Source organism: Desarmillaria tabescens (assembly GCF_030435595.1).
Source record: "Desarmillaria tabescens strain CCBAS 213 chromosome Unknown EV420scaffold_3, whole genome shotgun sequence".
In the NCBI taxonomy this organism is placed as follows: Eukaryota; Fungi; Basidiomycota; class Agaricomycetes; order Agaricales; family Physalacriaceae; genus Desarmillaria; species Desarmillaria tabescens.
Window position 1 is genome coordinate 1677871 of NW_026848302.1, and position 25075 is coordinate 1702945.

The following is a 25075-nucleotide window of genomic DNA, read 5'->3' on the forward strand; positions in this document are numbered from 1 at the left end:
AGACTATATTGGGAAGGACCCTGACATCTGTATGGGGGACGTTGGAACTTTGCAGAGGCTGCAAAGACCAAGACCAACAGATAATTAGGCCATTATTGGCAAGGAAATACGTATCAGGTATGTCTGAATGTCCTTGGATGTGTTTTCGTTTGGATCGAGTATTGATCGGTGAGATCGAGAATGGTGATGCCGAGCGATGCCGAAGAAGATCAAATAAGTATCCGGGGTCTGATGTCAGGCAACAGAAAGTATAAAGGCTGAGAACAATCGGACTCATTGATCCCCCAATCCGTGTGAGCCCTCGCCCTTTTACGCCCGTCGTTGTCTGTTCACCTTCTTTCTGTTACCTTCTCTTGACAACATGTCTCGCCATCGCCTAAGCATCTCCCTCGGTTCCTCTCGCAGGCGCTCGTTAGCATCGCGGGGTTCTTACGGTACTCGCCCACAAGGTCAGCCGACTCAGCAGATATCGTTCGCACCCAATGTGACCCCCGTCTCGTACGACCAACCTGATGATGACGATGCTGCGATGGGTGATGAAGATGAAGACTCTATGTTGTTCCCGGCGAGCACAGAGCCTCGCCCAGAGTCCAAGCGAAAACCCAAGTCAAAGGACCCCAATCACATCCCACGCCCCGCTAACGCATTCATGCTCTTCCGTGCTGACTTTGTGCGCCAAAAGCACGTCCCTGGTAGCATCGAAACGAATCACGGGAGCTTATCTAAAATCATTGGTACGGCGTTTTGTTTTTGTTGTCATTCATTTATCTCATGTCCCTCTAGGCGGCATCTGGCACGGCTTACCTCTTAACGAGAAGAAAAAATGGGAAGCCCGTGCGCGGCAAGAGAAAGCTCGCCATAAAAAACAATATCCTACTTATCAGTTCCGCCCCGTACACAATAAGAACAAGAAGGGTAAGACCAAGTCCACCAAGAGCAAGAAGAAGGCGGCGCCTAAGCAGCGCCCAGTTGAGGTTGACGAGAAGCGCTGTCAGGACGTTGCTTCACTCTTGCTCGATGGGAAGAAGGGTGATGAACTCGCCGAGGCTGTGCGTCAATTGGATCAGACGCGGCTCGCTCTGGGACTGGTTAGTCGTAGGAGTTCGAGCGTCCCGCCTGAACTTGACTTGGCGGGCGGTCCTATCCAACTTCCGTCCCTTCTGTCTTCGGATTCTCTTCCTCGTCGTCCTTCTTCGACTCAACCATTTGTTTACCTTCCTTACCCGCCTCCGGTATTCGAGTCGAACTATCTACCGCCTGCCCTACCCGAAGTTAACACGTCTCTCTTCTCCTCCCTTAACCCCTTCGCCGCTACTTGTCCTCCGCCTCCATCCTTCCATCATGTGTCAGTCTCTCCGTTCGAGCAAGTCGATTACGTGGGTCCATTCGACTATCCTCCTCCGTCGTTGGCTCCCTCCTCGGTTTATTCTTCCTCGCAAGGCTCATCCCAAGGCAGTTCCTCCCAAGCTTCTTCTCCAGGCCCTGAGGAGTTGCCGGTTTACGCTCCCCAGCCTCAGATGCCAGCCTTCGGATGGATGCCTAAAGAGCAGAGAATGTCTCTTGCAGACATACATGACGTGACCATGGTGCCTCAAGAGACGCGCCTCTCCATTTCGTCGCACTTTGGACGATCTTGGGAGGATATTAGTGACGAGTGGTCGAGGATGGCTGTCACTGGCGGCAGGTTTTCGTTGAGCGATATCCTGTTTAGCGCTGAGGATATGTCGATGGGTGCCGTACCTGATTTCGGTGAATTTGGCAATAATTAAACGCACAAGGACTTTTTTCCCTCTTCTTTTCATGTGTTCATCCTTGCTTTCAATTGCTGTTCTTGTTATAGCATATCTATCCGCTACATCTTATATGTATCCATAGCTTTTCCGCTCACCTCACCCTAACCCTGTAGCCTCCGAAACGTATCTATATCTATCCTAGATCCTGTTTATTGGCCTGGATGGCCTTCACTGTATTCAAACGTTGACTTTGGAATGAAAATCGATGCGTATCGCACTGCCTTGGAACGATTATGTGTCTAATCTTAGGGTTGCTAAGTAGGATTGAATGAACGTGTATAAAAAATGTTACGAAAGAGGTATAAATTACGGGACCTACGGGCATGACGTCGACCCAGACACTATCGATCTTTGGCAGCCGAGCTAAGTATGTTTCATTAGAGTCATCTATATCATTTATGCCACTTTTGAATCCTTCGCGGCGTTGCGCGTGGGGAAGACTTAAGTCCAATGCATATGGGAGGGATTACGTTAACGTTATGGGAGCTAGACGCGGTCAGATTCCGTGTTGCTGTGAGCTAGTCAATCAGGAGAATGGATGAAAGATTGGATCGAGGCGGGGAACTCACGAAACGGCGGTCCCATTACAAATGTCTAAACGCGGAGGTTGACATGCTTCACTGTGTTGTATCATATGTTGGAACTAAACCATAAGGTGACCAATTAGCGCTTCAACGTTATTAACAATCTTCAAAGCAAATCGTTGGTTAATGAATACCGTAGCTTGCGCAGCTGTTCGGTGAAGTGGAATTTCTATACGGTGAGGCATCATCGGCAGTCCCAAGCCCTTCTCGTCGTCACCGGAGAAGGACTGTCATCGCCTACGCGTGCGTTGTTGTCAGCCAAGCAATGCTCGGCGTCGACTGGCATGCATAGGCATGTACTTTCCTTCCCGGACGGAGTATTCGGGTCCAAAACATTGCTGTTTGGAACGTCGCGTATGGCGGGTTCATATGACACCGTTTATCTCTTATCTTTCTCATTCTTATTTAAGTAACGCCGTAATAAATTTCCACCAAGTTAACAACGTGCGAAACCATTGAAGTTCGATACTTATCTCGACCACACTTTACAGTAGCGCGTCGTTCTGAAATCCCCTGAAGAGGATGCAATGTGTTCCTTGCCCTGAGGGCACGACGTGACGGGAAAAGTAGGGTAGTTCTCCGAGTCTGTATCGGGCAAGCTGCGACACCCCAATATTTCCGTAAATAATTATATCGATCCCCAGCTGACCCCAGCTAACCCGAAGGACGTGCGAGATACTCCTAACGGCGGCGCGGCTTTGCGCATGATGTTTAGCACGATAATGGGCAGTCCGGACCGCGAGGTTCCCCTAGGAAATACGATTCGCCTGTTGCTTCGCTTACACTCATGTCGCGTAAATATGTCGGATAGTAATGCACCGGGCAGCAGAGACGGGTACGGACGCAAACTTGGCAAAAAGTGGAGATGATGCGGGGCAACCGCGTTATTGCCGTCGAGCGAGTGGACGCTGTCCCAGAGAGACCTTATTTTTTAATATTAGATCATATTTTTGATCAGATCGCCATCAGTATTGCCACACGAGGCCCGATAGCATATCACCCCCAACGGTGTCTCGGAGTTCCTTTTGACCACCATCATCTACCATCGCCTTCGAGACGCCTTTACCTCTCCCTCAACGCGTCGTTTCCTTCTTTTCCCATCTTGATTCCTTACCATGACCACCCTTCATCCCCCAAGGCTCGCGCACATTTTCGTTGGCACCCCCAGCGCTCCGGGTACCCCCGTTCATTCCATCCAGACGATGAGGAGAAAGTCGGCTGGTCATTCCGGGCCATTGACCAAGATTCTCGTCGCAAACAGAGGCGTATGTTCTTATATTCTTTCAGTGGCTCCGTCTATACTCTAGCATGTCCAGGAAATCGCCATCCGTGTCTTCCGTACTGCCCATGAGCTGGCAATGCACACTGTCGCCATCTACTCGTATGAGGATCGCTTATCAGCGCATCGTCAGAAGGTATACTCTCCTTTGCATCCGTTTGGAAGTTTCACTTAGGGTCGTTTTCAGTCCGACGAAGCCTACCAAGTCGGAAAGGGTCTAACTCCCGTCGGTGCGTACTTGGCCCAAGACGATATCATCAGAATCGCGTTGGAACATGGCGTCGATATGATTCACCCCGGGTACGCCCTTTCAGCTTTTCTGGTAATACTAATTTTCTTATCATCGATCGCAGCTACGGTTTCCTCTCTGAAAACGCGGACTTTGCAAGGAAGGTCGAACAAGCTGGGCTTGCTTTCATCGGACCTTCTCCAGAAGTAATCGATGGCCTTGGCGACAAGACTAAAGCCCGAACGCTTGGTACGGCTTGTTTTCTCATCGCGTTTGGCTACTAATTCTCTGGCTGACGGTCGAACAGCTATGAAATGTGGTGTTCCTGTTGTTCCCGGAACTCCAGGACCCGTCGAGACTTACCAAGAGGGTGCTGCATTCATTCAAGAATACGGATTCCCAGGTCCGTTCTTTCCCTTACGTATGACCGGGAAATATCTCATCACAATTCACAGTCATTATCAAGGCAGCCATGGGAGGTGGAGGTCGTGGTATGCGTGTCGTACGGGAACAATCCGACTTTGCGTCTGCATTCGAACGTGCCGTTAGCGAAGCCAAGTCCGCATTCGGTGATGGAACTGTGTTCATTGAGCGTTTCCTCGAACGCCCCCGTCACATTGAAGTCCAACTCCTGGCCGATGCTCAGGGTAACACAATCCACCTCTTTGAACGTGATTGCTCTGTACAGCGACGGCATCAAAAGGTTGTGGAGGTGGCGCCGGCAACTCATCTCCCCGAAGAAGTCAGACAGGCAATTCTGTCCGACGCAATCAAGCTAGCCAAGAGCGTAGGGTACAGAAATGCGGGAACGGCAGAGTTTTTGGTTGACCAGATGGGAAGACACTACTTCATCGAGATCAACCCGCGTATTCAGGTCGAACATACAATCACTGGTGCGTCATTTACTATTGAAATTGTTGATCCAACTTAAATGTTATCTATAGAGGAGATCACTGGTATTGATATCGTTGCCGCCCAAATCCAAATTGCGGCGGGTGCCACATTGCCACAGCTTGGCCTTACCCAAGACGCAATCACCAAACGTGGTTTCGCTATACAATGCCGAGTTACTACTGAAGATGCGGCGCAGAACTTCCAACCCGATACCGGAAAAATTGAAGTATATCGAAGCGCAGGCGGTAACGGTGTTCGTCTCGATGCATCATCAGGTTTTGCCGGTGCCCAGATCACTGTGAGTACACTGGAGTGTGATTGGAATGTAGCTCACTGGTTTTCAGCCTCACTATGACAGTTTGCTCGTAAAATGCACGGTCAGTGGTACGACATACGAAGTTGCCCGACGAAAGATGCTCCGTGCCCTTGTGGAGTTCCGAATCCGTGGTGTCAAGGTTTGTTCCGATGTGCTTATTTGAATTTGCCTCAATAAAGCGTTTGGTCCAGACGAACATTCCCTTCCTGTTCCGACTGCTCACACATGACGTTTTCATTGGCGGTAAGACCTGGACCACGGTAAGATGATTTCTGTGGACGGTTTGCAGACGTGTTCAAAACTCTTCTCAGTTCATCGACGATACCCCCGACCTCTTCAAGCTGGTTCAAAGCCAAAACCGTGCCCAAAAGTTGCTTGCTTATCTCGGAGACCTTGCTGTCAATGGTAGCTCTATCAAGGGACAGACCGTAAGTACCATTTCCTTCATTTTGCCATGATTAACCCACTGACGACGGATTTCCGAAGGGTGAACCAGGTCTCAAAGACGATGTCGTCATCCCTAAATTCCAAAACCGTGAAGACCCTGTCAATGGAGCACCCCTCGATACCACATATCCTTGTGAGATTGGTTGGAGAAACATCATCGTCGAGAAAGGTCCAGAGGCATTCGCGAAGGCTGTTCGCGAATATCCAGGAACTCTCATCATGGATACTACCTGGCGTGATGCCCACCAGTCTCTACTTGCTACCCGTCTGAGGACTATTGATATGGTTAACATCGCCAAGGAAACGAGTTATGCGCTAGCCAATTGTTACAGTTTGGAGTGTTGGGGCGGTGCCACGTTCGACGTGGCGATGAGGTTCCTGTACGAGGACCCATGGGAGCGATTGGTGAGTTTATAGAGTTTCCAGGGAGTCGGCGCTAATAATGTCGGTCATTTAGAGGACTTTGAGGAAGCTCGTTCCCAACATTCCATTCCAAGCTCTCGTTCGTGGGGCCAATGGAGTAGGTTACACCAGCTATCCGTGTGTATTTTCACAATCGTACCCCATGTCGTAACTTGAATTGTTTCTCAGCGATAACGCTATCTACGACTTCTCCAAGAAGGCTGTCGAGAACGGCCTCGACATCTTCCGTGTCTTCGATTCCTTGAACTACTTTGGTAGGTTTATTATAGCAATCGTGTGCGTTCACTCACTGATGTCTTTTATTTTCCACAATAGAAAATGTAAGCAGTCGATATTCATAGAAAGGGTCCGTTTCTGATCCTCCTCGTAGATGAGACTTGGCATAGATGCTGCGAAAAAGGCCGGCGGTGTTTGTGAAGCTGTCGTTTGCTACAGTGGAGATGTTGCCAGTCCCACGGAGACCAAGTATACCCTGAAATATTACCTCGACTTCGTCGATCAGTTGGTCAAGGAAGGAATTCATGTTCTTGGTGTCAAAGACATGGCCGGTTTATTGAAGCCCGAGGCCGCCAAGATGTGAGTCCATCAGAGCTCATACAGGGGACTGTCTGCTCACTATTTTTTTTCTCAAGCTTGATTGGTGCCATCAGAGAAAGACATCCTGATCTTCCTATCCATGTTCACTCTCACGATACCGCGGGTATCGCTGCTGCGAGCATGATCGCCTGTGCTGCGGCAGGTGCTGATGTTGTTGACGTTGCTATAGACAGTCAGTGTTTACTTTTTCGATGGCGCACAGTTGGACTGAGGCCTTCTCTGTACGACAGGCATGTCGGGCTTGACGTCCCAACCATCAATGGGTGCCATTTGTATGGCACTCGAGCAAACGTCTCTTGGTACCGGCATTCGGTTCGAAGACATTCAAGCACTCAACTTGTACTGGAGTCAAGTTCGTATGTTGTACAGTTGCTTCGAAGCTAACGTCAGGGCATCCGACTCGAGTGTCTTCGATCACGAAATGCCAGGTGGTCAATATACCAACCTCATGGTACGCACTCGTTAAACTTTCAATCGTCAGTGATGATTAAATGGTCATGTGTTAGTTCCAAGCTTCTCAGCTCGGCTTGGGGACACAATGGACCGGCAAGTGGTTTCTGTTCGTCCCTCAGAAGACAATGTCCTAACAATCGTGCAGTCATCAAGCAGAAGTACATTGAAGCCAATGAATTGGTAAATTGATATGATCTTCTCGGTAACATGCGCTGACCAGTGATTTATATAGTGCGGAAATATCATTAAGGTTAATGGTACCATCAGTTTGGCCTGAATACAGATGCTAACTGCCTCCAAGGTTACACCATCATCAAAGGTTGTTGGCGACTTTGCCCAATGGATGACTTCCAACTCGTTCACCAAGAAAGATGTTCTCGAACGCGCGGAGCATCTGGACTTCCCTTCATCAGTCGTGGAATTCTTCCAGGGTTATCTTGGACAGCCTGTGGGAGGATTCCCCGAGCCTTTGCGCACTCAAATCATTAGGAATAAGCCCAGAATTGACGGACGTCCGGGCGCAACTATGGAACCCCTGGATTTCAAGAAGATCAAAGCGGAGTTACGAAGCAAATTCGGTAAACATATCACAGACGCGGATGTTACCTCGTATGTGATGTATCCGAAAGTATGTTGCTGATGGATTCGTGTTTTGGAGACATGTGCTGACCAGGTCATTTAGGTCTTCGAGGAGTATCAGGGATTCATTGAGAAGTATGGTGATCTGAGGTGCGTCCCTGGTATGAATTGATGATGCATTTGTTGACTCGCTTCCCCAGTGTCATTCCCACGAGATATTTCTTGGGTCGCCCGGATGTTGGCGAAGAAATGCACATCTCTATTGAGAAGGGAAAGACTTTGATCATCCGCCTTATGGCCGTCGGACCGGTAGTCGAAGGGCGTGCCCAACGCGACGTTTGGTTCGAAGTGAATGGAGAGGTACTGTGACTTTTTCTTGGCTGACGGCGTGCTGTTGACGTGCTGTGGTCTATTTCAGGTTCGGGCCGTGTCCGTGGAGGATAAGAATTCTGCTGTTGAAACCGTGTCGCGGGAGAAGGCCACTACGGACCCAGGTTCCGTTGGTGCTCCAATGTCCGGAGTCGTGGTGGAGGTAAGGGTGAAGGAAAGCCAAGAGATCAAGAAGGGCGACCCCGTTTGCGGTGAGTGAATTCTATATGCCAAGACATCCGCTTGCTGAATGGAACCTGTTTACAGTGTTGAGTGCCATGAAGGTCAGTGCAATCCATGACGACTTATAACACTTTGCTGATCAAACGACAATAGATGGAATCTGCGGTGACCGCGCCGGTTTCTGGACACGTCAAGCGGGTGGTTGTCCAAGAAGGCATGTTATCTGTCATTCTTTTGGTTGGCCTGAGCTAACGGTTTCTTCGTGCAGGCGACTCCATCAACCAAGGCGATCTCACCGTCGAAATTGTACACTAACCCATCATATAGAGAAGTAGGTGCGTCCAATTTATACCATGATGGTGGAAACAAGCTTAATGTCAGCTTTCTATAGAAAGACGAATTGTACCCCTAGCTACCTTGTTGTAAAATGTGCCGAAATCAAAATCTCTTTCTTGGTCTAAAGCATACGGTCCTAGTCTGTCATCGCACAGGCAAGTAGCCATGCCATTTTCTGTCAGGATGGAGGATTGCGTCACAACGACGGACTTACCGGTGTCTAATGACATGATGATTGGTACTTCGCTGATTGCTCTGGCTGTCATGTGTTGCGCGTTTGGTGAAGCATTCCGCTTTCTCTATCTTGCCGGGTTTCAGGCGTGAGAACATGGTCATTCTCAAACTTAAAGTGAGGGATGGTCCACATGATTATCTTCCGGTAACAAACATGCTACTACTCAGCTCCAAAGAGATAAAGTTCCTCCCCTTAAGTGATTCTCAGGTTGATTATCGAGGCAAATTTTAGATCCAATGACATATGTCGTCTTCGCGTCTTGTTTTAGACTGAGGTCATAGGAAGCGTAGAGAACGATCATCGCAAGGCAGGTGGCATTGCAGGCCACACCGCACATGGAGAGAAAGGGGTGAATCGATCTCCCTAGATCAGCCAACGACTATACTTCCACGGATCTCAGGGAAGCCTAGGGGAACTGCAAGTCTCCGAAGAAGAAAAGGGTCCAATGATACTTAGCCATTGTTCAAACCTTGAAAGGAGTATTGCGACATCCAGGGAGCATCAGAAGTCACAATCAGAATCCCTGCGTGCGTGATATCAGCACTGGAGATACGGATTTTTAGGAGACTGGATCGCATTGTATTTGGATGCTTCAGCTTCAAAGCTTAAGCTGCGCCCGCGGAAAATGTGCAGCTCAGCGATCTATGTACCTGAGTGGAGTTTGGTGACAGAAATATGTGGAAACCACGGAGAATCTAAGTAAGTATATGTGTAGACCAAACTTTAAATTGCTGTCTCGAGGATTCCACACCGCGGCGCCTTGACGCTAGCTGTTTTTGAAGCGACGGAGCAGGTGGGTGGAAAAATTTACGCAGGAGATGTGGGATCCTGTGCTAGGTGTAAAGCCTTTAGAAGGAATAGAAGAAGCTTAGTAATTTGTTTCGATTATAGTCACATCCGAGTTTCATCAGGTGAAAATTGACCTTTTTTCTCCGAGTCCCCGTGTCAAGATGCAGCTTGTAGTGAAGAAGTAACAAAATATTCGAAAAGAAGGGACGGGGTGGGGTCTGTAGACGCGGTACAATTCATTAAGTAAATACAAATAATATGCAAACGTGTGTGATTGGTGAGGAAGAGGCTGGAAGAGGTGAAAAAAGTTCCACCGATCGTGGCTGTGCCATTGATCAGGGGGCTGAGTTTGGGGCGCATACCTCAGGTTCAGGCTAGGCAGTATAAGTCCTTTCATTTGTATTTTGTCTTATAAAGTCGAGCACGGACAATCTATGATATATTGATGGTTATCTCTTCAAAAAGTGGTGCTATGTAGTATCTATCTAGATCTTGCAGAACTTTCATAACTGATAGCTTAGCAGCATGACGATATGCCTGATTGTCTAATTTGTCTTCGAGTTGAGCGCCTGCAACAACCTGCAACTTCAACCCATTCTCCGCTCAACTCGGATATCCCAATCGGTAGTATGAGCGGAATTATTTCTTACTACGCAAGTCCTCTTGCGGCTCGTGGGCGGAGCGTGTTTTATAACAAATCTATAACGTTCCAACGCTGATGGAAACGCAGGTCCCGTAGTGCTTAGCCTTGGAGCATCTTGGGAGTGTTTCGTTGTTATGATGAGTGCGATAGCTAGCGGTGATGTATATATTCTACACGAAGTAGGTGGAAGGATTTTACGGCAGTACCACCATGATCAATATATCCGAGAATGAGTGCCATAGTTCATGCCGCTACTCTGCCACAGTCGTCATTAGGATCCGCTTGAATAGAATTGAAATGGGCCAGTATAAAAAAGTACGGCTATGGTGAGCACGAGATAGTCAAGATTGGTTGTTATCCATCCTAAATTCAAAAACCGTTCGCATTCGTACATTAACAACTCACCGGACTCGCCACTATTACGGAATACACAATCTGTAACTTGACTGGTATTGGACAAACAATCTTTCAAAAGGTTACCGGGCCCAGGGTTAGTATGTTTGGCAGATTCGGCTCGGATCTTGCGTAAAGCAAAGTGAGATAATGATACTAGATGAAAGTAGTCTTCATCCCCTGGACAACACCAGTTCACGACGAGCCCAAGTTCTCGGGCTGGACGATATAGATAGAGCCCTTGAGCTATCCAATTCTGGTAGCGATTGCCAGATAGATAGAAGCTGCAGCTCGGAGACCTCCAGAGGAATGATCATATTCGAGAAAACCTAAATTGAAAGATCTGCCTCGATTCGTGGAAGTTCATTTATGCCTGATATTTCAAACGGCAGGAATGCAAGCGTGATATGTGACACACTTACAGACATACATGGGATAAGTACCCTGGTCTGTGCAACTTTATTTCGATCAGAGAAGATGGTAAAGTACGATTATTCCGAGGAAATCGACAACGGTGAAAAGTTGTGTAAGCTGTACATTCGGGGGACAGCGGACGCCACTGAGAAAAAATCACATCCAACCGAAATTCGAAGACAAGGTTTCTGTTGGTTTTATCAACCGTTTAGAAGGCAGACATTCTCTAGTGGTTCTGTGTAAATCGCTATCGAGAGGAATGGGGCGCGAAAATAGGAGGGTACCTCTGTATTTGGAAATAGCAATGTGCGTGCGAACGATCGGATCATGTGGCTGTGTTTCCGGATCACCAAGATCTCTTCCCGTATCCCTCCGTCTGCGTAAAACTGGGAGGGTTCACACAGACATGCTGGAATATCGGCTACGAACAGCTGAAAATTCTTTCCATATGAGCAGAGTACAATTGAAGCACCCTTCGAGTCCTTATGTCACCATTCTGATCCATCCAGAATGCCATGCATTCTCACACTACTTTGAATTTCTCGATCAAGTCTCGATTTCTTCGATTTAGTTCAGATCTCACTAGGGGGGGCTCTTTTGAAATTTTTTTCAAGTCCCACGATCACTCCACGTAGCTCCGTTCTTTGTACACCAAGATTTGCACCCGTTTCCCCGATATCGCGGACGTGGGTGATAACTTGTATAGGCCGTTCTAACTCTGTAGCTGTATGCGGACATATGGATCAACAATGTACACCCATTCAACGTGTGCGGAGGGGAGCTTATGGCATCTAGACTGATTGCTGGGCTTGCCGTGATTCGGGTTTACGGCGTCGTCGGTTTCCAAGGGCAAGAGTTGTACATCACCACCGAGAGAGAAGACCAGAGTATGGTGTACGTGAGAAGAATCCTGATGCGATGGGCATGCTGTTGAGGTATGTAAGTAGGAAGGTAGGTGTTGCTGTTTAGTGTCCCAATATCACGGAGAGGCGGTGGACCGTAGCGTAGTCTCGTGGTATATTTAACTCTAGGGTGGTACTAAGCACATATTTCCGTAGCCAAGGTTATTCCTGGGTGCGAATGAATGAGAAGACCAAGAAGACCTCCTGATTTGCTACTCATGAACAGGGAAGCTGATGGTGTGTGAATGTTACTCATGGTCCCACCTTCGAATTCTCAACAGGCCTGGGTACGCACCGCGAGTTGTGAAGAACTGATCTTCTCCGGACGGCGGAGACCATGCCGCAGTAAGATCTGGAACTGAATGAAAACTGAGTAGAATCGGTGTTTATCTGGCGTTGGGAAAACACCGTCATCCGACCCGGGTCTAATTCGATCCGGGAGTATCCTCTTCAATATCTATTGCTTGAGAAGCGCAGTGGATGGAGGCTTGGATTCGGGGTAGGGACTGTATAGTTATTCCTAGCGTAGATCAGGAGGATTGGGGGTCTTTGTGGCTTCACGCGGGTCCTTTTTGACCCGAAGCTGGATCAACAAGTAACGTTACTAGGGATGCAGGAAAAAATTGAGGGGAAGGAGAGAACAGCACTTGGGAGCTTGAGGGATGATTGCACTGGTTCATCGATGAGAACACTCTATTCTATTGATTTACGAGAGTAATCATCGGTACCGCTGGGCATCGACAGGGGAAGCTTAGGTTCAGATTGTAGCCAAGTAGAGCAACTGTTCGAGGTCGAGGGCGGTGCCTTTCGCAATTAAAGGGGACGTTCCTGGCGATAGACTCTGAGGCCAGTCACGATCTGGACGCCAACAATTTTGGGAAGGGGCGCAGAGGCCGGAGACGAAGAAAAAGGAAGTTGACGACCACGTGAAGGAAAAAACATGAACGTGTTCTTTTGCATGAAGCACCGAGTATTGAGATTACATTGAAGACAAAAAACAGATGCAAGCGAGACTATACAACGAGGACTACTGGGGAGGTTGGAAGCTGGGTAGAGGGTCAGCTAGAGAAGACGATTTGAAGGGGGAAACACGGACCCAGGAGGTGGGGCACCGGCAAACCCAGGAGGTGGGAAAGGCATACCAGGAGGGAAGCCAGGCGGTCGGAATCCAGGCGGAGGGCCTGGCATACCGCCAGGAGGGAAGCCCATTGGTGGACGCATAGGCGGCTGGCCAACTGCAAATGGATCAAGATTCGAATCGAACTGTAAGTAAAAAGAAAAGGAGATACGCACTCGGGGGCATCATACCCATACCACGACCTGCCGGCATACCGCGACCTGGACCAACAGGCAGCTAAGGTTGAATAGGTAAGAGAGTCGAGGCGCAGAAACTGACGAAAAAAACATACAGCATTCTTCTTATCCTCGTCGACGACGGGCGGCGGTCCCTCTACGCTGATGCTGACAACTGTCTCGCCACGAAGAATGACGAGTCCAAGCGTGCGCTTGATCTCTTGCTCCTGGCCAGCGCCCGCCTCGCCTGCGTCTTTCTTCTTCGTCCGCACTCTACGGAACTCTTCGCAATCTGCGAGAACGAGGTTCATGTGTCGGTCGAATGCAAGCATCTGGCCAGTGAGAGCGCGTCCGTCGTTGATGGTGACCTTGAGACGCCAGTTGATCAGGGAGAGCATTTTGCCTCCTTTTGATTTTGGTGGAGGCTGGAAGGACTGGTGAGCATGTTTCCTAGGTGATGGTAAGAATGGGAGCGTACCATGGTGAACAGCGAACGGGGCCTTTTTTTTTTCTACAACGACGACGAGAGCAAAGTTGAATGGACTTGTGAAAAAGACAGATACAAACAAAGGCGGAGGTAATGCCTATTTTGGTTGATTCAATTCGATCGACCGCTAGTTGTTAGTATCTGTCATGAGGCTCTCGAGCCCAACTCGAACGCTGGTTTAGCTTGAGCGATAAGGATCTCTTTGGAATCAAAAATTCTCTAGCCACTTGGGGAAAATACCCTTTCGTGAAAGCGTAGTCTGCGGAATTTGTCGGTGCACCGACTATTGAGTCAGCTCGGACCGTGTGCCGACGTTACGACGAAGACATCGGACATCCCGCCTCCCCTTGAGGCTTCAAGCTTGAAAGTTCGAAGTACCGTTCCGACTATCCGAATGTCCGTACCGGCTTCCGTTGTCTGGTGACCAGGTAATTAATCCCTCTCCAGTATGATCCGCAAGTTGGATGCCAGGGTCTTCGCGTTGGCTATAGATTGAGGCTCTTACTTGGAGAAACCGTATTCGAACTGTTCAGGGTACTCTCCTTGGGAGTTTGATTTTTGGCTGGGTCGGTGGCCGAGGCCTGGACCCTCGAGGCGCATGCCCTGGGCATTCGGGCCCATCGTCCTTTTCGACCTGGGCTGTGACACAGAGTATTTTCAAAGTTCGAAGAGGTTTACGCCCTTGAGCTAGAAAAGGCCAGTGGAAGCCATATCTTTGGAATCACGGGTCGTTCCTTTCAATTAATTTGCCATCCCTGAGCGCAGTTCCCATTTGGGTTGCACTGTTCGCGGGACCGAATTTGTGTAGTGCGTTTTCCAGGGCCTTCCAGGTTGGAATGTTTTGTTGTTGCTGAGATTGTTCTGTTGGACTCTTTTGAAGAGATGGGGCGGTACCAATTGGGCTACGGATACAACCGTTGATTTGAATTGTACTGATGAATTTCAAGAAATTCTGGCATTCTTCCGTGGTACATAGTGAATTCCAAAGTCGCGCGGCACCGAAGTGTAAAAAAAGGAGGGACAATCTGGGACAATAGTCGGGGCTTCTCATGGAAGGGGAAGCGCCCAGGAACGTTGAGGTGGATTTAAAAAATTGTGGCACTGTTTGAGGTGCTGTAAGTATTTGCGGTACCGAGACAGCGCCAAGCGGCATGTATGTAACCTGGTTGAGGTGTCTGCGTCGGTTTTCTTGATATTTTCCCTTTGGGAATGCCCTGGGAGGAGCTAGTGTTTAGTTACCGGAGGACCAATGTCAGGCATGACAGACCTGATGTCTTGTTACCTTGTCCGGTGATTTCTCTTTGAGATACTTTTCCGGTGATTTAGGACAAGGGCTAGCTATAAAAGGTTAGGGGGCGGGCTGACGGGGCGGGTGGCGTTTGGGTTGGGATAAAATTTGAACATGTTCAGGACGTAACGGAGTTAATTAATATAGGCAAGTAGTAAATAGTGGGAAATTGGGATTGGCGCCTAGACCGTTCAAGGAAGCAGAGAACAACGGAAGTAATGCTGATAAACGTCGGACTGAGAGGTGTCTGATGGAAGTGAGGTGTATTGTCAATGCTGGTGTACAAGGGCTACATATCATACATATCCGTGCTGTGTCTATTGTGTAGTATATACTGGGGATACTGGATAGGAATCAAGAAAGAGAGCTAGTCCGTTCCGAATGAGGGGAAAATGCAATGTGGGGGAGGTGGGGGGGGGATAACATGATGTTATGAACGAGGCTTGCGACCTCGCATACGATAGGCAGCATGATGGTCGTCACGTAGGCGAACCTGGGGATGACGGGAAGGGGGAGGCTGATGAAGGAAACGAGTCTGGGGCGGGGGACGCTCATCTTGAGGGCGGTATTTGATAGGTCAGTGAGGCAGTGGTCTCTTCATAGTGAGAAGAAGAAGGCTGACTGACTGGTGCAGAAGGAAGAGTTATAAAGGAATCTGTTGGAGATGGCTCAGGCGGGGGACAAGGTCGAGATATAGCCCAAGTACGAAGGTGGTCAGCGAGGGTGGCTAGGACGGTTGTCCGCTTTTTTGGAAGGGAAATGGGAAGGGAACGGTCTGAACGACTCTGCTCTGGTACGGTCATCGCTACTGTGGGCGGTGTCCGGCTCTGGCTGAGGAGTTTTGGGGTACGGTATGCGCGTTGTGGTCGCGGCACCGACGCTGGAGGGATCACGGTTGCCCAAGCTTGTATCTTCTCGGACGTCCATCCCGACGTAGAAACGTCATGGATGGTATGGTAAATGGGCTCGTCGTCGCTCTCCGCGCTCGAAGACGACAGAGGCAAGACCCGTACATTGGCTGGGGCGCGACGTTGGCATTCTGGAGAGCAGTAAGTCCAGTTTCCGCTCTAGAAAGGAAGAATGAGCAAGAGCTGAAGGAAAGAAAGAAAAGGACGAACCAGATGGCGTTCGCAAGTCAAGCACCAGTCGACGTCCATCGTTGCACTAACGAGGAGCATGAGGCCAGCCCTTTTATTTCTCCATCCTTCTTCGCACAATCTAGATCCATTATTTATTTATTATCCAATTACCAACTAATCCATATCCCCATTTAGAATTCAGATCGAAATCTCAGTGTTCACACGCTTGTGAGAAAGTGTCCACTGATCCACTGATGCGGTCCATCGACGGCCCAACTACCACCGTAAACACTTCACAATACCCCATTCACTCTACCTTCTACTCTTTTTTGCCCGCTTTTCTCTTTCTTTTCCTTATCTTCTGTCGTACGCCGTGCCCATTCTTGCCCTGCCTGGAATACAATCAGTTCACCCAGCCAGCACCATACCAATCCCAATCAATCTCACCTGTAAAGCCAGGATCCCACCAAGGCACACCACGATAATCACATTCGCAGCACTCAGCACTCGCATGGCTTCAATACGGTCCTCCCTTGTCTCGTCTTCCAGCGGCGTCGCTATCGTACGTAACGTAGGAATGATCACAGTCAGGTATACAGCAATCGCAAACACGTAGGCGCCTGTGTGTAAAATAAGCTTCTTCACTTTGATTGCGAAAAAAAAAATTATTGGCTGACCCAAAGAAGACCCATCAAAAAACATCGCACTGTCATCCCACTTGTGCAACTTGCTCACAAGCCCGACTAGCCCAATTCCCATCATCGCATGTAGCAACGCTTTGATCGCTGTAGGCGCATTGAAGAACGTCGTGTAGAATTGGAACCCATCCGAGATGATTTCTGCCGTCACAGGCCGCCAGAGAAGCGCATGGTCCAGTGTAAAGCAAATAGACAGAATACCTGGCTTAAATTAGTCTAGTATCACACGAATATACTACCTTTTTCTCACCCAGGAAGAAAGATACAGGTCCTAGCACCGCTGCGTGGCGAAAGCCCATCGTTGTCGATAACGAAAAAGGCACTCGCCAGCGCTTACCTATACCCGCTCATTCAGATCAAATTCAATTTACGCTTCGTCATGTGACACAAAATACACATTCCACATCGTACGGGGGTATAATAAACACAACAATCGAAAAATGCGATAGATGACAATGTTCAAGATGAGCCAAAAGGAATAGAAAATCATAACGGTACAGGCGACCCGGAGGGAGCGGGACTTGGTGGTGCCCGGGGACTCCCGACAATTCGAGAATACCGATTTCCCCTCTCACTCACTGCAACATTTAGCCCACGCGTCGCAGCAACTCCAGCTGCCTTGCCCAGTCGAGGTGTATCAGGCGGCGTCCCAGCGTCAGGCCCAGACACCGCACTCTCCTGATCCGTATCGTCTGCAACCGATGACGAGTACTCTCCGTCACTCTCCGCTGGCGCAGTCAGCGTCCGTCCAGCAAGTCCCAGTAACTGGTCGGCAGCTCCATCAGTGTACTGCCGACTATTCCGCCGCGAATCCTCCGCTAGCTCTTCCTCAACATCACCCACATTAAACACTTGATTAAATTCGCCTAGCATCAGACTAAACACCCCAGCAGGGATCCCTAGTGTCGGGCTAAACACGATCCCCACATTCCGCATGGACATCTTGTTCACTGCAGAGTTCTGCACGATCAAGATGAGGTGCGCAGTTAGGGCTCGCAGGAGGCTATAGTTGGCTATTGGCAGCGATGCGATTAGGTGCGACAGCGTCCGAACCCGTTCCTGCGGGTCTTTGCGTTCCATAACCGCAAGAAAGTCCAAATGTAGCTCCCGTGTAAGTATACTCGCTGGAAGCTCCCGTAAGAAGCTCTTCAACAGCCCTGCAATGGCATGCGGGTCCCAGTATTCGTCAGATGCCAACAAATCTATATCGCCCTCTTCAACCACTCCGTCAGTGACGTCCCTATAGCTTCGAAAGGCACCCACCTGCATTGAACATGTCCTTGAGATTCTTAATCACAGCAGAGCTTCCACTCAGGCGATAGATGCCCTCCTCCTGTTCTGCGTTTTTCGCTTCCAGGTACTGTATCGCGCGGAACACGATCGAAGGAAGGTGCGCTACTGACGAAACCTCCAGTGATTCTTCCAAAGTCACTCCAAACACCGGTCGCGGTAAAGGCGGCTTTTCCGCACCTAGGAACAAGCATTCATCAACCTAGTCAATTATCAATGACACAACTTACCATTCGGCCTACCAAAGCCCCAGAAGCCTCTCGACTTGGCCTTCTCTCGTCGATCACTCCCCGACTCGCCCTGTGGATCTCTCCCGGATCCAAACTTGTACCCAGCTGGAATCGGGGCGCCATTCAACGGCCCAGATATCTTCACCTTCCCCTCAGGTGAAGGTGCTCGGTCGCGGTCAGGCGTAGGCGAAGGATGCAACGACTTTTGGTCTCGCTCGCGATGACGTTCTGGAGAGCGCGTTGTTCGAGGCATGTCGGAGTAGTGTCCCAACTCAGAATGCGAACGATCCGTTCCGCTAGCCCCACTTGCACTGGTCAGAGGTGAAGAGTCAGGTAAACTTGATGCAAGTCCCTGCCCCCGTTCTAGAATACGACGCGCATTCTGCGCATCCGAAATGGCTGGCCCGGGATACCGCTCAGTAGGAGATGCTTCCTGGACAGATTTGGACGGACTCGAGGATCGCGTGACAGTATTGTATTCGTCCGGCAACACCGGACCTGTAAAGAGCTTCGCGTTAGAGGCGTCCGGCGCAAGTCGGGAGATCGGCACTGCAGCCTGTTTGGAAACAGAGATGTCGTCCTTCGACACGCCTCGTACAGGCCGCCGCACAGGCACCGGCGCAGATGTCGATATCGATGATCCTTCGCTCAGGGTCGCCGACGTGCTGCCGTTTGTGTACGGTCCCGAACTCGAGGAGGTCGAGGAATATGGTACTGCTTCTTCGCTGTATGTCCCTGAAAAGTACCGCACCAGCATCTCAACCCAGCTGTCACGGTCGGCATCACTTTCTGCGCACAAGACATGTCGCGGATGGTTTCCCCCTTGCCCCTTTTTGGCTTCGACAATGAGAAACGCATGTCGGTACTCTTTTTCTTCATCCGTAGTCGTAGGCCGTTCTGTCCGCTGTTGTCGACCTATCTGAGCTCCTGTGACTGTTATTGAGCCCAGATGTGCTCCACCACGCTGCAAAAGCTTATTTGAAACCGGAGACAACATGAAGATCGGAGACCACATACACAATCATAGTATTCCAACACAGGTCCCTGCAGAACAAAGTACCGGGTTTTCCATCCCCCAAAGTTCTTGCCACGTTTAGTCAAATACCCTTCTTTGTGTCCGGCTTGCATCACAGGCTGATTCATCTCGCGCATGATGTCAGACGTGAAGAACGCAATCACTTCATCGTTATTCTTCACCGGTAGTTTGATCAGAGTTTGAAGGTAGTTTTGAAGAACGGCCTGGATTCAATTGAACGGTCGAAGCACGTACACCTATTGGGGTACTTACCTTCCGCTGGTCGACTTTAGCCGGTGCATGGTCTTTCCAGAGCTTCCCTTCCGGCAAGCTCGCAATCTTCTTACCAACGCCTTTCCCGACGCTGCTTCGCACCCTCTGATCTAGGTTCAGAACGTCCGAGTACATCTTCTCCACCTTCCATCCGTCCTTGCCGCTGCCAGGGTTGACTTCCACTACGAATGAAAGAACTTCTTTGCCGCGGTCATTTGGCCTGACAAAGGAATGCGACACATTGATGGTTGTACGAGGAAGATCTGTGGAGAGTAAGGGAAGGGCACGGAACGCAGGTACATTGGGCGTCTCTCGCATATCTTGTTGTAGTGGCTGTCCTTGTGCTTGGTCAGGATCAGGGTAATCGTAGCCACTGGGACGCTGTGGAGACGAAACTGCTGCTGCAGCACGCGCCCGGGCAACAGCCTGCGTTTGTTTCTGCGAGTTGGTATAGGATGGTGGTAGTGGAAAGTCTTCAGCAGCTGCTCGAGGCTTGTTTTTCCGGCTATGCGGTGGCACCGGAGATGTCGATTGGACCGGAGTAGGGCCCGAGTTTCCGGGCTCAACTGCATCGTACGCGTCCCTTTCATCTGCATCCTCTTCTTCCTCGTCGTCATCCAGAGGATCCTCCTCATCCATATCAAGAAACTCGCCTTTCTTTTGGTTATCCGACATTATACGATCAGAATAGCGGGAATCAGGAGCTCCATCACCATTGGCACTTTCAGCCAGAGGGGAATTGGTAGCGGTGAAAGTATCATTCGATCTTGGACTCGGAACGGGAGAATCGACCATGTTTGTGATATAATTTCTCGCTTCATCTGGAAGAGTGATACGAGATTCTCGTGAAAGTTGCCGGGCATCAACAGAAAGTACAGAGGAAGAACTTGGCTGAGGCTGAGAGGGTGGCACGGGAGTGGTTGGGGAGTTGTAGATGACTACGCTAGGCTGCTGGACTGGAGGTGTGTGTATTGGGGGAGATATGAAACCGGCAGGCGCCGTCTGTGGCGTAAAACCAGCATGATACGAAGGTGAATGCGAGCTCTGTTGAGGCGGCATTGTTGACGAGAATGATGTGCCATTGCCAGCCGTGCTGACACTTGATATACTCTCTGTAATACTGGACTTGCGCGCATAGGCCTGAGGCCGGTCTGGTGTACTCGTAGTCGAACTGGCAGAGTTGTTGCTGACAACAGAATCCGTATATACATGGTGAGGTTGCTGCTGCTGGAGAGGTGCTGTCTCCTGAGGAGCTGATATGATGGAGGCGAGTACAGGAAGAGATTCTGATCGTGGAGGAACAACCAGTGGAGACAGAGATGGTGGTCCCGTACGCAAAGAAAACGACGAGGAAGACTGATTGGGAAATACGGGCTCTTGGGAACTCAGGGAATGGGATGGTAGTCGTGGTGTCGCTTCAAGAACAGTAAAAACGGAGGAGATGAGAAAATACAATGGGACATACCTTGCTCGTCAGAGCGGTGCTTGTGCGTACCGTGCTTTGTATCAGACGTATGTTCTTCATTCAACGACCCGCCTTCGCTGGAAGGAACAGGACTTCCCGACGGAGCTGGGGCAAGCTGGTGGGTTCTGTCATGGTTTCGATGCCGCCGGTCGCTGTGAGGGGAGTTGTGAACAGGCAGCTAACTTGCTTTTGTACCCATCCCGCTCGCCTCGCACACGTTCCAGCTCCTTCAAAATTTGATTGTACCCCGAGCGTTGTTTCTCAATGAGCTTCCAGAGCTGGGCGTTTTGCAGTGACAGAGTATTACGTTCATTCAACGACTGTTCCAGTGCAGCGAGTTTCGGATCGGAGGCCGCAGAATGTTGGGCCAGGTATGCTTCAACAGTAACGACACCAGGAGCAGGTGAGAGCGTATTAGTTGAGGAGGCCTGGAGACTGGTCGTGGATGATGAAGCTGAGGGAATACCGGGTCGTGATGGAGATGGATGTACCGACGTCGAGTACATCGAAGACGACGGCATCCTGGAAGACATTGCCGTCGTGGAGACGATGAGGAACGATGGGAGAAGGTAAAGGACGACGGGTGTCGGCGACTCCGAGCAAGGAATTCGTTGCCCACGTGACGTTCCTATCAGGCATCAGCTGTGGTAGCCAATCAGGTTTGAGAGTCTACTATTTGAAATCATTCTGAATTCCCTCTTATCCATTGGCTCTGGCCAATCAGAGGTTGCGTCCTCCTTGACACTGACCGTCGTCAGTACCGTTGTTATGTTTCGCCTCGTCCTACCTCGACTCGCTCGTTGTCGACCACTCTTTCCTTTGCGATCCCAGTTCAGCACCAAACTCGTCGTCCCAGAGACGCCCCAGCAGCCAGAGCATGCAGTCATATCTGCATTTGACTTGTTTAGCATCGGTGGTATGAACTCGTCAGTCTTTAACGCGTTTTTCAACCCAAATTCTCTCTAGTCGGTCCGTCTTCATCCCACACCGTTGGCCCAATGCGCGCCGGAAAGATTTTTATTAACGATCTAAAGGAGTTGCAATTGCTAGAAAAGGTGAGTCACTTTAGCTCACTAACGCGTTTCTCTTACATTTGGAATTACTTTTTGTAGGTAAAGATGGTAAAAATCACTCTGTTAGTATCCCCTTCTTTTCTGTGGTATTTACATATTCACTCTGTCCAGATACGGTTCGCTCGCCGCCACAGGTGCGTCGTTGACCTGTTTCTATATATATCCCATTTCCTCACATTCCCTCTAATAGGAAAAGGGTATTATCCTATTGCCTACGTGGCGTTTCGTACTTGACTTCATTCTTGTCATAGCCACCACACACCTCAAGCTATCCTTCTTGGGCTAGAAGGCGAAACATGCACTGTTAAGCTTACCTTCTGACGCTGACCGTCCGTTCAGGCTCCGATCCGGAAACAATTGATACTGGTACCATCCCGTCTCGGTATGATTCCATCTTGACCACCAAGTCTCTCTACTTGGGTGGTCACCATCGAATCCATTATGACATGGATCGCGACATGTTGTGGCGCTGGGATCAAGTTCTCAAGACTCATCCAAACGGAATGCGATTCAGCTGCTTCGGAGAGGATGGAGATCTACTAGCTACCAATGAATATTTCAGGTATGTAGAATACTTCTCGGTCCGAAAACTCTTCATCTTCATGTAGTGTCGGAGGCGGTTTTGTTGTTAACGAAAAGACCAAAGGTTAGTTTAAGAAGTCGTTTGATATTTTTATATGAACCTCCCCCCTGCTGTGTAGTGGACGAGAATTTGTTCTACAAGGGTGTCGATAAACGAGTCGTCCAAGCTGCGAGGCTACATCAAACGCACTCCTTGTCGGAACCCCAGATCGAAGCAGAACCATCAGGTTTGCCCGAAGATACCCCCGGTGTCAGCGATCATCCGCCTTATCCTTTTGAATCTGGGAACAGTCTTTTAGCTTTGACGAAGAAGCACAATGTAAGTCTTGACCATTGTCATCAAAAAGTCGTGTCCAACTTCAAATGTCTTATTAGATGACCATCGCACAAATCGTTTATGATAACGAAAAGTCGTTTGGGTATTCTGAAAATGATATACACGATAAAGTAGGTGCATGGATTTAATGTAACTTAAAGAAACTGACAGGCGTCTCAAAAGATTTTTCGGATATGGGAAGTCATGGACGATTGTATTCGGGCAGGTGTTTCGGCTGTCGATCCGACACTGCCTGGAAGACTTGGACTTCGTCGGCGGGCACCCATGCTGTACAGGCGATTGATGCGAGGATTCTATAGTGGTATCACCTCGCCAACTTTACCAGCCATTGGGCCAGGTCGACCCTCCGATGACATACAAGCGATCGATTCTCCAGAATACAGCGAAGAAATGACGGACGACACGCTGAATAGACCACTGTCTGGAACTTCGAAGATTACTAGAAGAAACAAAGTGACTAGGGTGGTGGGCAGTTTCGATCATTCGCTGTTACCCGTGCCTCCGGTAAGTCTCCTCACTATCATTGATGATCGTAGATAGTTTCTTTAGCTGTGTTTCAGAGGAAAACTACGATTCCGGCTATGGATTTCTTGTCGTGTTATGCAATTGCTGTCAATGAAGTCAATGCTAGTGGTGGAAGAATCGTCACGTCGCCAACTAATGGTGCAGCAGGTGTAATCCCTTCGGTCCTGAAATACATTCTTGAGGTGGGTTTGACCCCATCTCTATATTATCAACTAATGTCGTTTCAGTTTGTTAGCGATGATCCTGAGAAGAGTATCATGACTTTTCTTCTTACGGCTGCTGTATGCTGTTTTCACCACGGTTGTGGTGTTCGTTCTAAGATTCTTCCATAGGCGATCGGAATGCTATTCAAGCGTGGAAGCACCATATCTGCGGCGGAGGGAGGATGCCAGGCAGAAGTTGGTGGTGAGTCTTGTTCGGTAGAAAGCCTTGTTTCATTAATGACGGCTACATAGTTGCCTGTTCCATGGCAAGTGCTGGCTTCGCCGCCTGCATGGGTGGTAAGCTTCTTGCCGAAATTCTTTCTCTTTCGGTTCATTTATTTTTGACCCCCAAGCCTCTCCTGAGACAGTCTTGCAAGTGAGTCTTGTGTGAACGCCGAGGAATCTCGTACTGAGGCCTTCTTCTAGGCGGCCGAAATAGGCATAGGTAATTCCATTCGCTTGCCTTCAAGATCCTCCAGATTGATTATTTATTGTGAAAGAGCACAATTTGGGTTTCACGTGTGACCCAATAGATGGCTTGGTTCAAGTTCCATGTATCGTGAGTACATCGTTGGAGTCAAGGTGTCCGACTGGTTGCTCATGATGCTATAGGAACGTAACAGTCTCGGTGGTTAGTTGTCGGACTCTCTTCCAAAATCACACTGCTCATATCCGTTTATTTGGGTATAGCCGTCAAAGCAATCACAGCTGCTCAGCTGTCCATGGCGAGTCAAGGCGTGTATACTGTCACTCTCGATGAGGCCATAGAGGCCATGCGACTCACGGCGGCGGACATGAGCGTAAAGTACAAGGAAACCAGTCTTTCGGTAAGAGGCCTTGCTTCTGATTGGATCGATTCTTCGTTGCTCATATATTTGAAACAGGGACTTGCGGTAGGTGATATATCAAGCTTGAGAGATGTGAAATCTGACTGTGGCGCATGTAGACTACCGTCAAGATCCCATTAACGGTCCCGGCTTGGTATGTTCCATTTCGGCTAGTGCAGTCCTGATTGACATTTCGCCACAGTTGACGGGAAATCGACGTTCTCGGCGTTGTAACGCTCACTCTTCACCGGAATCATTTCTAGAATATATGGCAGGACAATTAACTGCGGACTTTTTGTTATAGATGATAGATATGTTGATACCTTTCGCGTGTTCAAATGCTTTCGATATAGTGTAGATACCGCTTAATAGTAGACGATAGAGTATGACGTCAGTCCACAACGTTTGCGACTTCCATCCTTGAGACCTAAGTAGCTTGGAAAATTTCAGACTTCAAGTCTATTCGAAGCATGCATGTGAAACGCTCTGAACGTACTCTGGTCTATTGGTTACTAAAAATTTCTCAAGATGACTTGCCATAGATTTTGTGCA

At 49.3% G+C, this 25075-nt stretch overlaps 7 protein-coding genes across 7 annotated transcripts; 3 read left to right on the forward strand and 4 right to left on the reverse strand.

The window, feature by feature from the left end:
* Positions 1–183: 183 nt before the first annotated feature.
* Positions 184–2205, forward strand: EV420DRAFT_1508125 (uncharacterized protein; the record flags this gene model as incomplete). The annotated part of the gene is made up of 2 exons (XM_060471424.1): positions 184–734; positions 784–2205. Coding segments are annotated over exons 1-2 (1355 nt in total), but the record flags the coding sequence as incomplete, so codon positions are not given.
* A 1129-nt stretch (positions 2206–3334) lies between these two features.
* EV420DRAFT_1508128 (pyruvate carboxylase) lies at positions 3335–8821 on the forward strand. The gene is made up of 28 exons (XM_060471425.1): positions 3335–3642; positions 3694–3792; positions 3844–3956; positions 4010–4134; positions 4193–4288; positions 4341–4778; positions 4830–5077; positions 5124–5234; positions 5287–5355; positions 5407–5523; positions 5582–5947; positions 6000–6082; positions 6134–6219; positions 6281–6285; positions 6336–6541; positions 6598–6734; positions 6793–7013; positions 7069–7108; positions 7161–7195; positions 7248–7265; positions 7317–7643; positions 7698–7744; positions 7795–7954; positions 8013–8175; positions 8231–8247; positions 8300–8360; positions 8415–8481; positions 8538–8821. Exons 1-27 carry the CDS (start codon positions 3493–3495, stop codon positions 8459–8461), a joined length of 3585 nt encoding a protein of 1194 aa, XP_060337907.1. The 5' UTR covers positions 3335–3492; the 3' UTR covers positions 8462–8481; positions 8538–8821.
* A 3883-nt stretch (positions 8822–12704) lies between these two features.
* On the reverse strand, positions 12705–14045 carry EV420DRAFT_677706 (uncharacterized protein). The gene is made up of 5 exons (XM_060483054.1): positions 13630–14045; positions 13268–13576; positions 13152–13196; positions 12955–13093; positions 12705–12904 (listed from the first exon to the last, which is right to left on the reverse strand). Exons 1-3 carry the CDS (start codon positions 13630–13632, stop codon positions 13161–13163), a joined length of 348 nt encoding a protein of 115 aa, XP_060337908.1. The 5' UTR covers positions 13633–14045; the 3' UTR covers positions 12705–12904; positions 12955–13093; positions 13152–13160.
* Positions 14046–15356: 1311 nt separating this feature from the next.
* EV420DRAFT_1636330 (uncharacterized protein) lies at positions 15357–16083 on the reverse strand (the record flags this gene model as incomplete). The annotated part of the gene is made up of 3 exons (XM_060476569.1): positions 15357–15481; positions 15549–15993; positions 16045–16083. The coding sequence occupies 3 exons, from the start codon at positions 16081–16083 to the stop codon at positions 15357–15359; spliced, it is 609 nt and encodes a 202-aa protein (XP_060337909.1).
* Positions 16084–16249: 166 nt separating this feature from the next.
* On the reverse strand, positions 16250–17095 carry EV420DRAFT_678257 (Shr3 amino acid permease chaperone). The gene is made up of 3 exons (XM_060483055.1): positions 16954–17095; positions 16453–16904; positions 16250–16397 (listed from the first exon to the last, which is right to left on the reverse strand). Exons 1-3 carry the CDS (start codon positions 17000–17002, stop codon positions 16299–16301), a joined length of 600 nt encoding a protein of 199 aa, XP_060337910.1. The 5' UTR covers positions 17003–17095; the 3' UTR covers positions 16250–16298.
* On the reverse strand, positions 17074–21509 carry EV420DRAFT_1759150 (uncharacterized protein; the record flags this gene model as incomplete). The annotated part of the gene is made up of 7 exons (XM_060480578.1): positions 17074–17917; positions 17967–18173; positions 18224–19187; positions 19241–19462; positions 19512–20926; positions 20977–21128; positions 21172–21509. The coding sequence occupies 7 exons, from the start codon at positions 21507–21509 to the stop codon at positions 17190–17192; spliced, it is 4026 nt and encodes a 1341-aa protein (XP_060337911.1). The 3' UTR covers positions 17074–17189.
* A 235-nt stretch (positions 21510–21744) lies between these two features.
* Positions 21745–24708, forward strand: EV420DRAFT_1636333 (serine dehydratase alpha chain-domain-containing protein; the record flags this gene model as incomplete). The annotated part of the gene is made up of 21 exons (XM_060476570.1): positions 21745–21892; positions 21943–22031; positions 22089–22111; positions 22161–22183; positions 22240–22275; positions 22389–22611; positions 22658–22695; positions 22751–22950; positions 23007–23078; positions 23131–23472; positions 23529–23675; positions 23721–23774; positions 23826–23898; positions 23949–23993; positions 24050–24072; positions 24123–24141; positions 24197–24255; positions 24309–24327; positions 24387–24523; positions 24581–24589; positions 24643–24708. 21 exons carry the CDS (start codon positions 21745–21747, stop codon positions 24706–24708), a joined length of 1845 nt encoding a protein of 614 aa, XP_060337912.1.
* Between the last annotated feature and the right edge of the window lie 367 nt (positions 24709–25075).

Bases quoted from the DNA above. Each gene is read 5' to 3' on its own strand.
- EV420DRAFT_1508128 (XM_060471425.1), top strand. From the start codon at position 3,493: ATGACCACCCTTCATCCCCCAAGGCTCGCGCACATTTTCGTTGGCACC. The intron at 7,109-7,160 runs GCAAGTGGTTTC...ACAATCGTGCAG, and splicing joins CTTGGGGACACAATGGACCG to TCATCAAGCAGAAGTACATT. The intron at 7,644-7,697 runs GTATGTTGCTGA...CAGGTCATTTAG, and splicing joins CGTATGTGATGTATCCGAAA to GTCTTCGAGGAGTATCAGGG.
- EV420DRAFT_678257 (XM_060483055.1), bottom strand. From the start codon at position 17,002: ATGGGCTTTCGCCACGCAGCGGTGCTAGGACCTGTATCTTTCTTCCTG. The intron at 16,905-16,953 runs GTGAGAAAAAGG...AATTTAAGCCAG, and splicing joins ACCTGTATCTTTCTTCCTGG to GTATTCTGTCTATTTGCTTT. The intron at 16,398-16,452 runs GTGAGATTGATT...ATTGTATTCCAG, and splicing joins GTGGGATCCTGGCTTTACAG to GCAGGGCAAGAATGGGCACG.
- EV420DRAFT_677706 (XM_060483054.1), bottom strand. The intron at 13,197-13,267 runs GTATGTTTTTTT...CTGTTGGTCCAG, and splicing joins ACGAGGATAAGAAGAATGCT to GTCGCGGTATGCCGGCAGGT.